The 12289-nt window shown below is 48.5% G+C and overlaps 1 protein-coding gene across 6 annotated transcripts in view; it reads left to right on the plus strand.

Annotated features, from left to right (window-relative positions):
- lqf (epsin homolog lqf) overlaps positions 1–12289 on the plus strand; it is a 29886-nt gene continuing 17597 nt past the window's right edge. For 4 of the 6 annotated variants that reach the window (XM_077633919.1, XM_077633923.1, XM_077633922.1 and 1 more), the window contains exons 1-6: positions 1–71; positions 3576–3951; positions 4043–4762; positions 10319–10546; positions 10639–10693; positions 11613–11799. In XM_077633919.1, coding sequence (XP_077490045.1) covers positions 4487–4762; positions 10319–10546; positions 10639–10693; positions 11613–11799 — 746 coding nt within the window. In that variant the 5' untranslated portion in view covers positions 1–71; positions 3576–3951; positions 4043–4486. Of the gene's footprint in view, positions 72–2221; positions 2364–3575; positions 3952–4042; positions 4763–10318; positions 10547–10638; positions 10694–11612; positions 11800–12289 lie in introns of those variants that run through there. The other 2 variants (XM_077633920.1, XM_077633925.1) reach the window with 2 other exon arrangements.

A 12289-nucleotide genomic window follows, 5' to 3' on the forward strand; every position in this document is an offset into this window, starting at 1 on the left:
CCGGTTTGTTGCTCGCCTGCGTAAAGATCCATCCGCAGCCGACTTCCGCTGGATGGGTCAACTGATCAAATGTAAGTTTGTGTTCCGTTTAGCGCTTGAATTTCTCCGCGTACGCGTACGGGTACACGATCGCAAACGCCTCGGGTGCTTCAAATCGTCCCCGAAACACCGTCGTGCCTCGCCGGGCGCTTGTCAGCCGCTGCTTGAGCTATCCGCGCGGGTGACGTTTGCTGTTTCGGCTAGGCCTATCGGCGACAGGGGCCCCTTTAAAGACCCCTCTCTCACGAGCCTCGCATAGCTTGAGCGCGGTCCTTCGCCCAGTGACAGTCGCTGCTTTACTTCGCTTCGCTTGGGTGTGCGCGCAATAGAAATTGCTATCTCTAGCGAGGTGAACGGAGCTGGTTAAACCAAGCGCCACCACCGTTTCGGACTCGCTCGGTAACTGTAGTAGTGCAGTAGTTAGCCGACACTCCTCGAGTCCCGTTTCGTCTTTTACTACTTGTTTGTTTTTTCTCTCTTTCGCTGCGCGTAGAAGGGCAACAGCGGCTAGCAGAAGACGTCTTATGCAAGGCCGTGTGACTTTCCGAGCACTCCCGTGACGCAGGGGGCCTTGTGACTCTGCCTGATCAGAAAAGAAAAATGTAGAGAGAGAGATGCTGACTTCCTAGAAGCGCGCGTTTGGTCGATCCCCCACCCGCTGCTCCTAGCGTGCTTCATCCAACTAGCCGACGAGTCAACCACCCCTTGCGTGCGAGCGGCGGAGCTAATTGGAAGTGGTGTAGGCGGGCGACGGCCAGGGACCGACGTCCTTTCGTGGGACGGAGCCAAGTCGTGGCTTTTTCCCCACCCCGACGCCGTCGGCGGACGCACACATCGAACAGGTGCTGCACGTAAAAAGAGCGTGAAAGACCGATAACTCCTCCTCGCGAGCTATTTTTTTCCCCTTGTCGGGCCATCGGATCGACGCTGGCCGCAAAATCGTCGTGACTTCACTTCTTCCGCGTCTTCTCTTCCCTGTTATACGTATACGGCATCGTCGTTTCGTTTATGGCTTTTGAAAGACGTCCGTTTCTACGTTTCGGACAACCGCTTACAGGCTCGCGTCGTGTGCGTTTCTGCGGTCTTTACATTCTGGTTTAGTTGTTCCATTCTGGTTTAGTTAGTATGCAACCCGTAGACGGTCTTTGACGTCGCACGGAGGCTTCGTAGGTGGGGGAATGTCCAAATCGATGCTGGCCGACTGGTTGACGCAAACGGGGAAAGGATTCTGCTACGTAAGCAGGAAAAACATGACACTTGAGACGTGCGAAGATTTTAGCGAGAAAACGGCGCGCGTGGGTTGCGTTTTCACGATGAAGCGATCCTGCCTACTGGATCCATGATTCCCGCGATCGCACCCCTAACTGTCTCCAGGAAAATAATTGCAAAAAAGACAAAGGCTCGGTCAGTGCATGGCTGCGCTTGAAACATTTCTTTTTTTGAGGGTGTACGCCCGAACCGCAAGCAAAGCACGTTTGCCGGCGACGTCAACTCGATGCGCGCGAAGTGGTTCGATGTATCCTGAACTGAATCTTAGCAGCGACGGTGGTTTGCCTTGGTGTATTACATGTGACGTTCCAGCGAAACAAAACGAAAAAAAAAAGCGACATTCCTGATGCCGCAGCCTCGTACGAGCAAGACACGCAGAATAAACAATAAAAAAAGTCTGGTGAAACTCCCGAGGTCTTCAGCTGAGCGCTCGGAAGGTCGTATCGTCTGCTCCAACCCTTGCTGGCTTCGGCGGCGCCGACACACTGCGCTTTGCTGTCGCATCCTGGATCCCCCCTCCTTTTTTTGTTATCTACCCTTCACCCATTTACGTAGCAGGCTGTTTATCTCGGCATTACCTCAATTAGGAGCTGCCGCGCTGTTTCTGTGGGGTATCGGTGGTCACCTAATTGGATTCCGCAGTCACCGGAGCGCGCGCCTATGTGCGCGAATAAAAGTAAAGGAACGCCGATACTGCGGGCGGGCTTTGAAGGGCTGGTGCGTTAGAGGAAGTTTCGATGACGTCAGTTTTTTTTTATTTGCGTTTCCTTCGGCTTGGGCGCGACGCACAGGCGGTCGTGTCGGAGCAGACGATAAAAAAAAGTTGACGCAGAGGACGCGACGGGAGAGGTCGTAATATCGCACACAGTTGTTCCTTTAGCGGCCGTTGATTTGATTTTTCTTATTTTTTTTTTCCTTGGAGCGGAAGCGCACTCTAGTGCATTTCGCCGTTTGTCGCCTCGTTGTCGATAGCTGTGCATTTTGAAGACCCTGGTGAATTGTCGCACGGTCATTTGTCCCCTGTCGGCATGTTTGAGTTCGTGGAATGACTTGCGGTATGTGGGAGCCATCTGTTGAGTTCTGCCCCGCAGGTTTATGGCTATTTACTGTGAAGGCATGCTACATTAGGCTAGGCTTCGGGGGTGGTGTCAGCTATGTTGACGTCCCTGACCCTGTTGCATAGACAGGCATGTGCTTTTGCAGCTGATAGGGCTTGGCACTTGTTTTACATCCTATATCTTCTTGAGCATGCTTTTCCGGTCGTTTGGGTTTGGAGAGTCGAGCTGGTTGGCTTTCCGGTATCTCAGGCTGGCACTGGTGTTCTTTTTATGCAAGGTTTGCGCTGCCAAGACTACATTTATTGTTTCACTACGTAGTTGTGTACTTTGTTTGACTGCAGTCGGTTCTTTCCGCTGAAGGAGTTTGCTTAGCGTGCTAGTGTTAGTGGTCATTCTTGCATGACTGACAAATGTGTGTGGTATAGATTGGTACGTGGGCTGCAGCATCGTTCAAGAATGAGGCATTTTGCATGCAATCTTTGTGGAACAGCAATTAATGCATATGCACAAAAGAAATCGTCTAATCTAATGCATTGCTGTCATTGCTCTCCATGTAGCTACATACATAATCCAAACTTAGAGGTGGCTTAGTGGTTATGGTGCTCGGCTGCTGACCCGAAAGATGCAGGTTCAACCCTGGCCGCGGCAGTCGCATTTCGATGGAGGCGAAGTGCTAGAGGCCCATGTACTGTGTGATGTCGGGGCACGTTAAAGAACCACAGGTGGTCGAAATTATCCGGAGCCCTCCACTATGGCGTCCCTCATAACCTGAATTACTTTGGGATGTGAAACCCCATAAAACCAATCATCCCAACTTGGTCTTCCAAGACTTGTTCAGAGCTCCTGGGTTGCTCCATAAGCTTGTATTATTGGATGATAAATACAGAAGGTGCATTGGTCATGGGTTGCAATGAGGTCATAGTTAACCACCATATTGGGAAGCAAAAGCATGGCAAATGGTTGTGTTTATCGCACCCACTAGTTGCAGCCTCCTTTGGCATGCACTGTGAAGGCTATGCATGGACCAAAATCACAATGACCGTGGTGTCATATGCAACAAGTCTATAGAGAGCTGCATGTGCATGGCAGGAAGGTCATGTGCATCCCTCTAGTATGTGCATACTAGACCATAGTCAAGTCTGTTAGTGTTTATTATTTGTTCTCATAACGTAGTTCTCATGAGCCGCCTTGTTTGGCAACTTTGTGCAGGTTGTTTTCTGCCAGGATACCACCGCGCCGTGTGTCGCTGACGCCGCTGCAGCAGTTGCCCCCGTGTCGCCCAGTCGTCATCGCGTGACATGCTGTCCCTGCCGTACAGTTGACGGCGACCCTCACCCCCTTCTCTTCCGTGACCTTCCCCCATTGTCGGTCAAAATTTTCAAAAGCCAGGCTGCTCAGTGACAGCGCCTTTGCACCACCCAAGCTCAAGCAAACCCCTCTGTGAACTCCTCCCAAAAATTCCGCAGCCGTGTTTCACTGAGTGAAGCACTCCTGCATACGGCGACCACGGCAGCATAGTCTGCTCCAAGACACGGAGGCGTCTGCCCAGGGTCCTACCTCATGGTTGGCCACTCGTGAAGAGAAGGTAGACCTGGCACATTGTTTGTGGTTCGGTTTGGTGTCTTGCTAGAGGTGCTTGGCGCTCACTTTTGTCGTTTATCTTTCTCCTTTTTTAGAGGACAAGAAGAAGATCATAATCTACCATCTGGACGTAAAAACGCTCGTCATCGTTTATCATGTGTGCCATATTTTGAATGTCGTCTAAGCTCATTTGATCACCTGCTTCAAGAACACTAAAGAAAGTGCGTCCGCCCCCTGCTGGACTTGCCGTCTTCTAGGCCGCTCTGCTAGCTTAAGTGTGCCGAACTGTCCTTCATTCGCTGCCGTCTGCGCTTGAGGCCATCATCAGAAATAAAGCCAGCTGACCAAACAACGTATTGTGCTTAACTGCGGTAAACCATCGTCTTGAAGACTCGTCTGCTAGTGCGCGCTGTTTGCAAGCGTGAGTCTTCTGCTGGACTGCTGTCTGGCGGCAGTGTGTGTGCCCGTCATTGTCTGCCCAGTGAGCAGCTGTGTTTGACCAGTCCCGTCGGGCCTTCTGCTGTGCCTCTTTCGTCCTCATGATGAACGTCCACGGCCTCAGACGTAACGTCAAGAATGTGGTGCGGAACTACTCGGACGCTCAGGTGAAGGTCCGCGAGGCGACCTCCAATGACCCCTGGGGGCCGCCTTCGACCCTGATGGGCGAGATCGCTGACCTCTCGTACAATGTGGTGGCTTTCACTGAGATCATGCAGATGATCTGGAAGCGCCTCAACGACCACGGCAAGAACTGGCGGCATGTCTACAAGGCGCTCGTACTGCTGGAGTACCTCATCAAGACCGGCTCTGAAAAGGTAAGGTCTGCGTGCATGAACTTGTGGCTGGTTTCAGCTCACTTCCTCACAGCTTGGATATGTATTCAGTAATGAAGTTTTGTAATGGTGACTGTGTAATGACACCTATTCGAAATCAAGAGGAAGAAATGGGCTTGGGCAGGGCATGTGATGCGAAGACAGGACAACCGCTGGTCCTGAAGTGTAACGGAGTGGATTCCAAGAGAAAGCAAGCGTAGGAGGGAGCGGTAGAAAGTTAGGTGGGCGGATGAGATTAAGAAGTTCACGGGCATACAGTGGGCGCAGCTGGCAAAGGACAGGGTTAATTGGAGAGACATGGGAGAGGCCTTTGCCCTGTATTTGGGCTGATGATGATGATGGTTGTGGTACTCAGGGCAGTGACAGAATACGTATCCTGATAACATGAGAAGCTAATGGTGCATGCTGGAGCATTCTAACTGCATAAACATGTAACTCAACTGGGAGAAAAGCGAAGCGATGTTTTCATTGTGGTTTTGTACACCGCGCACATCCGGACGCACGGATGCTGGTAAACCACAGGAGTGTAGTCATCTTTTTTTTTTTTCCCCACTTGCTAACGGTGACAGAAATGATTGTGCTATATATGGCTGGTTAGTGTTGGCCTGTGAAATGCAGTTTACCAAGAGGCACAAAAAGGAGGCTCTTGCGCTGGGAAAGATGCCGTGCTATTGGAGCTTATTACTTCTAAGCTCTGTATTGACTCATCCTCAGCCCACCTGCATCCACTGCTGAATAAAAGCCTCTGTCACATCCCCATAATTAACCCTGTCCTGTTGCACAGTCTTGCTAATCCTGTCTACCCAATTCTCATTGCCTCCTTCTGCATTTGCGTTCCTTTGGAATCCATTACGCTAAGTGACCATCAGTTCGCTTTACATGCCATGCCTATGCCCACTTGCTCTTGTCGTTGTTGGCTGGGATATTTAACTCTTATTTGTTTGCTAACCTACTGTGCTCTGTTCCAGTCTCCTATCTTGCAGTGGGTCCGATTTCTGTTTTGATTTTGTGTTGCGAACGTTGCAAATGTCAACATGACGCACTTTGCTTGACATGTGTGAAGGCGGGAGTTTTAGCTGAGAAATATCCTCTACTCTGGCAGTAAGCAGAGGCCTCTTCAGCTCATTAAAGTGGGTCATGGCCCTTCACTTAGACGGCAGGTGTCCCGCAGCTGGAGTGAACAGAAAAGAAAAAGGGCTCACACACTAGGGTTCTCTCAGAAAGAAAGGCATCTGCATTATTGCAGTGTAGTTATGACTTTCAGTACGAACAAGCTTCTTCTTGGTTACATGGTAGGGGCAAGATTTGTTGCAGGCAATCAAGGGCTCTCTGAAACGCTAGAAACTTTCTAAAGAACTGGTTTCTACTGCGCTTTATTCTCCTCAGCTGATTATGTGGCCATTTGTGCCAGTTTGTGACTGGTTGACAGGGCACACTAGTTGTTTAGAAATTTCAGTGTCACATTCAAATCGAAAACGGGTACCAGCGATGCTCATCCTGGTCAGACGGGCACCAAGTACAGGTGTTTGTTGCTGCTGTAGAGTTTCTTTTGCAATGGGCGCAGGTGGACCAGTGAACAGTTTGTTGCTCCTCAACACTTTCTGCCTGCCTTTCGTTACCCCCCCCCCCCCCCCCCCTGACAGTATGAATTCCAGAGCTTGAATTATCATAAGTTTTACTGCATGGCACATGCTGTGTGCAGTGACAAAGCTACGTTCATAAACATACATGTTCTATGTGAATATGCTGGTATTATCGGTACAATAGTAACTTGCATTGCCTACAAGGAGCGAGAACTCAAAAAGCCCTTAATGGAGGTTTTGACTCTGGCTAGCCGTCGAGAACTCTTCATCATGATTTTATTACTGTTTTTTTCCCATAAGCTGCCCCCCCCCCCCCCCCCCCTCACTTCATGTAATCTCGGACTGAGATCTTTAAAGAAGTAAACAAATAGTTAAAATAAAGATGCATGTGCTCATTATCACCTTGGCCAAATTTTACAGCTGCACGCACTGTTGGGCAGACACAAAATTCACGCCAAGGTCTGTGCAAGCTCTCTTGCTGCCATTTAGGCCTTTTTGCTTGTAACTGGTGATGTCAGGCGTTTACTTTGACATCACATTTGGAAGCTTTTGTCGTTGGCTGCAAGCTTTTAGCTGGGGTCAACAGACATGGAATGTGAAAAAAATGATGCAACTTCCTAGGAGGGAGGACTTGCCACATAACAAGCGAAAAAAGAAATTGACTTTGGTTGTGAAAAGAAGTTCTGATGTGAGCTCGAATGTCCCCAGGGGGACACATGCTGTTGCGGGGGGGGGGGGGGGGGCCTTGTTGATCTGACATTACTTTCGTAACAGCACAAAGTGACAAGATGATGAACGGGACAAGGATGACACATGGCAGAACTGCTGTCTGTCATCCTTGGCCTTCTTGTTGTCTTGTCACTTAGAGCTGTTATGAAAGTCCCTGGGGGTCATCCAGAGGCCTGCTACTAGGTGGAAGAATAAGGGGGGGGGGTGTGGCAGTGAACAGGGACCCACAGTGGAGGAGCTTTAGGTGCTTGAAAACCTGGCGTCGCTTAACATTTCAAAAAATGCTTGCACGATGATGATCCTAGCACTGTACCTTAGATCTACTAGTGTACAAGCTGCATTTCATCGAACTCAAATTGATGCATCTTACAGTTGCCAGAGTATATAGTGTATATTTATTTGCGCCTCAAATGCACCATGCTGGAGTGTTCAGAAGGTGTGGCGCATCGGAGTAGATAGGTGAATATTTTGGCAGTATCAATAGAGAGTATCGATATATTTTGTGTAGTGATATTAGGTATTGCTTGAAAAAAAAATGAAAGTGTCGGCATCAAAAATACATTTTTAGTGTATTGTGCATTTCAACAATACTTGATACTCAAAAAAAGAACTGTGCCGCAGATTTTTAGGCTGCTGTGAGTCAGACTTGGGCTGGCACTGCTCACTCGGGTGGTAGCGCACTGGAAAAAATTCGGCTGTGGTTCAACTCGGCCGAATCTTGTCGGTTGGAGTGAACGGTCGGTTATGCTTGGCTAGACATGGTTTCTGTTGATTAAACTTTATTGCATATCACGATTTTCATCATGAACGCCTCAGTACACAACTTGAAGATACGTTTCTGATACATCTGTACATTCACTAGACGCGCGCCATCTGCTGGACCTTCGCCGTACATTGCATGTTGCGGTTTCAGTGGGTGCCATATGATGGCGCTACGACTGCACGCCATGCATGAAGGAAATTCACCGGAAACATACTTTGCTACTCGCTTAATTGGGATATCTAATTTACATGCTCATAATTAAATTATTCATGCACGCCTCAGTACATATCTCAAAGATACGTTTCTTAGACATCTGTGCATTCACTAGACGCGCCTGCTTCACTTCCAAGCGTCGGAACAGTTGTGACGTAGTGGAAGCGTCCCTGTCTCACATGCTGGAGGCCCGGTTTCAGTTCTCACCTACACCACAATTTTCTTCTGTTATATCTGTACCGTTACATGACCTTTATGGTTTGTATGGGAGAAGTGGAGCTTTCACCTCAAAAGTGAGGGATTAGGAAGAGGTGATGTGAACGCCATTCCGTTGGCGTGGTCAGTCGTCCTTCTTCCCATGTTTTTTATTTGGCAGATAGATGACATGTATGGTGTGCTTTTGCACATTTGGTGACGGAAGGAACACCGTTAAAAAACAACACCCCCTCACCGTTATTTAAAGTTGCTGTGATTGCTAAAAAAATGGAAGATATTCGTCGTCATGATTACGAGCATACAGAGCATTTGTTGTTTACTCTGTCAGCGCGATGAAGGTCACGCATTATTCACACGCGGTGCAATGGGGTCACCAGCGCAGGCAGCGTCCAGTGCATCAGCTAACCCATACCTTTCATTTGAAGGAGCCATGCTACAAGCTGTAGTTCGGGAGAGGTGATAGATTAACTTGAGTTTCTAACTATGCCTCGAGGATCCTCTAGTCGAGTTTGCTATGCTTCGCTCTCTCCATTTGATAACAGGCACCTTCATAAAGTACAACACGGCAATGTGTGGCATCTCATTGAATACAGTACGAGTCATTTTTGTTTTGTTTCTGATTTTGCTGCTTCTGCTGGTTTTCTGCAGCTTCTCCCGGATAAGAGTGTTGTGAAGGTGCGTGTGAGATTTTGGCAGTTCATAGCAGCTGCCCGTCTCTTTAGTGGAGGCCACGTGCTCATAACCAGAATTCTCGTTTTGCTGAGTTACTCTGTGGCAGCCGGGTCAGAAGCATAGCACCACTTTGGGAGCATTCCATCAAGTGCTGTAGAAGCTATGTGAAATGTGTTTTAGTTGCATTTTTATACCCGTGCCGCATGCGTACAAGAAATCGTAGTAAATGCGTAAGGCCTTAAGTTTGGTAATGCCATTCTTTTTGGAGTTGTTGCTACATGTCCACATTTAATGTCATTACACGAAATTACACGTCATTACACGAAAGCAGTCAAAAGCTTCACCTGAATATAAACAGTGCTAATGAGCACAATATCTCTGGATGCAATATAAAAATTTTGCAGCAAATACCGCTGTTCTGGCTTGACAGGTCGAAAAAGTAGCCATAAACTCTGTGTCAGCACACAAGTCGAGAGTATCTATCAGAAGTTCTCGTAAAAACGGCACCGTTTGTAGAGATGCCTCATCTTACAAAGTTATTAATTAACCATTTGCTGCTGGTTAGGGACGAGAGTATGCATTGCTCAGGTGAATGAGTTGGGAACTCAGTAGGCTGTGAATGGCAGTAAGACTAATGCCATTAAAATTTAAGGTGGTAAGCGCTTAAAGGCATTAAATTAGCCCGTCTGACACGGGTATTAATGGCATTGTAGGGCTTGTGAGGCGAGGTAGAGGTAGGTGAGCAACCGAGGGGTCATCTGGCAATTATTTTAGATTGGATTTTAGAATGGAGTTTTGAAGTAGCGAACTCCGAGTGGTGAAAAAATTGGGCCCTCAAGCACAGTGTGCCTCAAAGCCTGGATGTCATTTTGACATTACTGGTACCGATTGTATCGCATATTTTCTTGCGGCGGTCTAGAACATAAACTGCACAAGAGCTGGCCCATTGCATCACACCGTGTCAGTCGAGCAATATGTTTAGTATGAAACTTCACATCAAAGTAACAAAGTAGCCTGTGAAACATTTTGTAGCTTATTAAGGGCTTGAGTAGTACTGATAGTAACACGATATGCAGCAGTACTTAGCTTACAGTGTGCCATAGTCATCACTTCAAACGAATGAACTGAGTTACCTACTGTGAAAGCAAAATAAAGCATGTAGAATTTATAGCATTGAAGTTGCACTGGCAGTGCAATTATTGCTAAATTTCTAAACTTATTACCATGACACGGAACTTGTGGTCTCTGTGTGTTTTCATGGTTGATGTATGCTCCTGTTCCCCCATTGATTTTGGTGATGGTGGGCCTAGTTTCTGTGAATGACACAGAAGTTTGTGCTCCTCTTTGCATGTGTCTGCACAGGTGGGCCAGCAGTGCAAGGAAAACATCTTTGCGATCCAGACGCTGAAGGACTTCCAGCACACGGAGGACAACAAGGACCAGGGGGTGAACGTGCGCGAAAAGTCCAAGCAGCTGGTGGCGCTGCTCAAGGACGACGAGCGGCTGCGTGCCGAGCGCACCCGCGCCCTAAAGGCCAAGGAGCGCTTCGCCCAGGCCACCGCCCGCACGGGCTCTGAGGCCCTGTCCAGGGTATGTAGACCGCTTCGGTACCTTTTAGATGTACAAATCACTTGTGCAGGTAAAGAATGATTAGGTATCTTGCTCATTTTTTTGCATTTCAGTATGGCAGCACCAGTCGGCGAGATTCGTACAACTCTGATGCGACATCACCCAGAGGTGAGGACACCTCTCTTTGGGAGCGCTGTACACCGAACCGCTAGAAGTACTTCATGTGTATGCAACCAAAGCTGAAGAATTCTACAGTTGGTGTTGGGAAGACTTTGCAGCAGCCATCATCACTCCTTACCAGCCCCACCGCTGTGGTATCATATTATAATCAGAGAAATAAAGGCCACTGCAGGACAGGTGGTTCTTTCAGATGTCTCCATTTAACATTGTGCTAGCCCCAACCATATTATACCAGCAAGCTTACTTACCTCACCACTTAGCCTATATCTCCGCTACCCCGAGGACTTGTAGTGCACAAAATAGGTAATCAGTAGTCTTGTCTCTGCCACTCTGAGGGACATGTAATGCACAAAATAGGTAATCAGTAGTCTTGTCTCTGCCACTCAGGGGGCCATGTAACGCACAAAATAGGTAATCAGCAGTCTTGTCTCCGCTACTCTGGGGACCATGTAATGCACACAATAGGTAATCAGCAGTCTTGTCTCCGCCACTCTGAGGGCCATGTGATGCACAAAATCGGTAATCAGCAGTCTTGTCTCCACCACTCTGAGGGCCATGTGATGCACAAAATCGGTAATCAGCAGTCTTGTCTCCACCACTCTGAGGGCCATGTAATGCACGAAATGGGTAATCAGCAGTCTTTTCTCCACCGGACCTGTAATGCACAAAATAGGTCATGAGAATTCTCGCAGAGGGACTGTATGGACCCCAATGAGAATGGGAACCTAGTCTAGATTAGAGAAACAGAAAACTAAAACGAACAAACAATAGAAGCGTTTTCATTGTGGTCCACCGTGAGTACCAGGGACAATGTCTTTGCAGTGAAGCTGTCAGTGGGCACTTGACTTTATACTTGTCTTGGTGCTTGACTCAAGGCATGCATGTACTAATGGTTGTGTTGCTGCAGGTGAGGGTGATGGAGCAAGTGGCCTCTCCTCGGAGCTGGAGTGTGCCCGTCCACAGACGGCAGGAGAGGAGGAGCTCCAGCTCCAGCTGGCTCTAGCCATGAGCAAGGAGGAGGCCGAGCAAGAAGAGCGGCTCCGCAAGCACGACGACCTCCGGCTCCAGATGGCACTCAACGAGTCGCAGCAGACGTGAGTAACCACTGTTTCTCGCAGAAGTCCTTGGTCTGGTGATGTCCTTGCTTAACTTTGTGGATTTTCTCAGCGTGGGCACCCGATAGTGTGCCAGGCTTGTTAGCTGATTATGATTTGAGATCCAATCTTGCAGATCAGTGATAGCTATGAGCTTGGGACAAAGTGAGACATGGGTTTAGAGCTAAAGGAGATGGGCGGAAGACGAGCTAGGCATGACAAACGCTTGAATGGCACTTCAACGCAAACACCTGTGGACCAGTGCTGCGGGTCTCGAGCAGTCCTGTACACTGGGGCATTATACCGCTGGGGTGTCCTAGTTATGCCAGTAACCACTGTTCAGAGTTATAGTGTGATACTACTTTAGAAAGAAGCGGCAAACGCTCCACAACGAGGAGTGATTGCTCGTCGTAAGCGCCCAGCCAGGGGCGTTTACTGGTTGTCATGACGCCATGCTTAAACCGCTGACAACTAATAGCATGACATCGCA

The sequence above is a fragment of the Amblyomma americanum genome, chromosome 8, assembly GCF_052857255.1.
Source record: "Amblyomma americanum isolate KBUSLIRL-KWMA chromosome 8, ASM5285725v1, whole genome shotgun sequence".
NCBI lineage: Eukaryota > Metazoa > Arthropoda > Arachnida > Ixodida > Ixodidae > Amblyomma > Amblyomma americanum.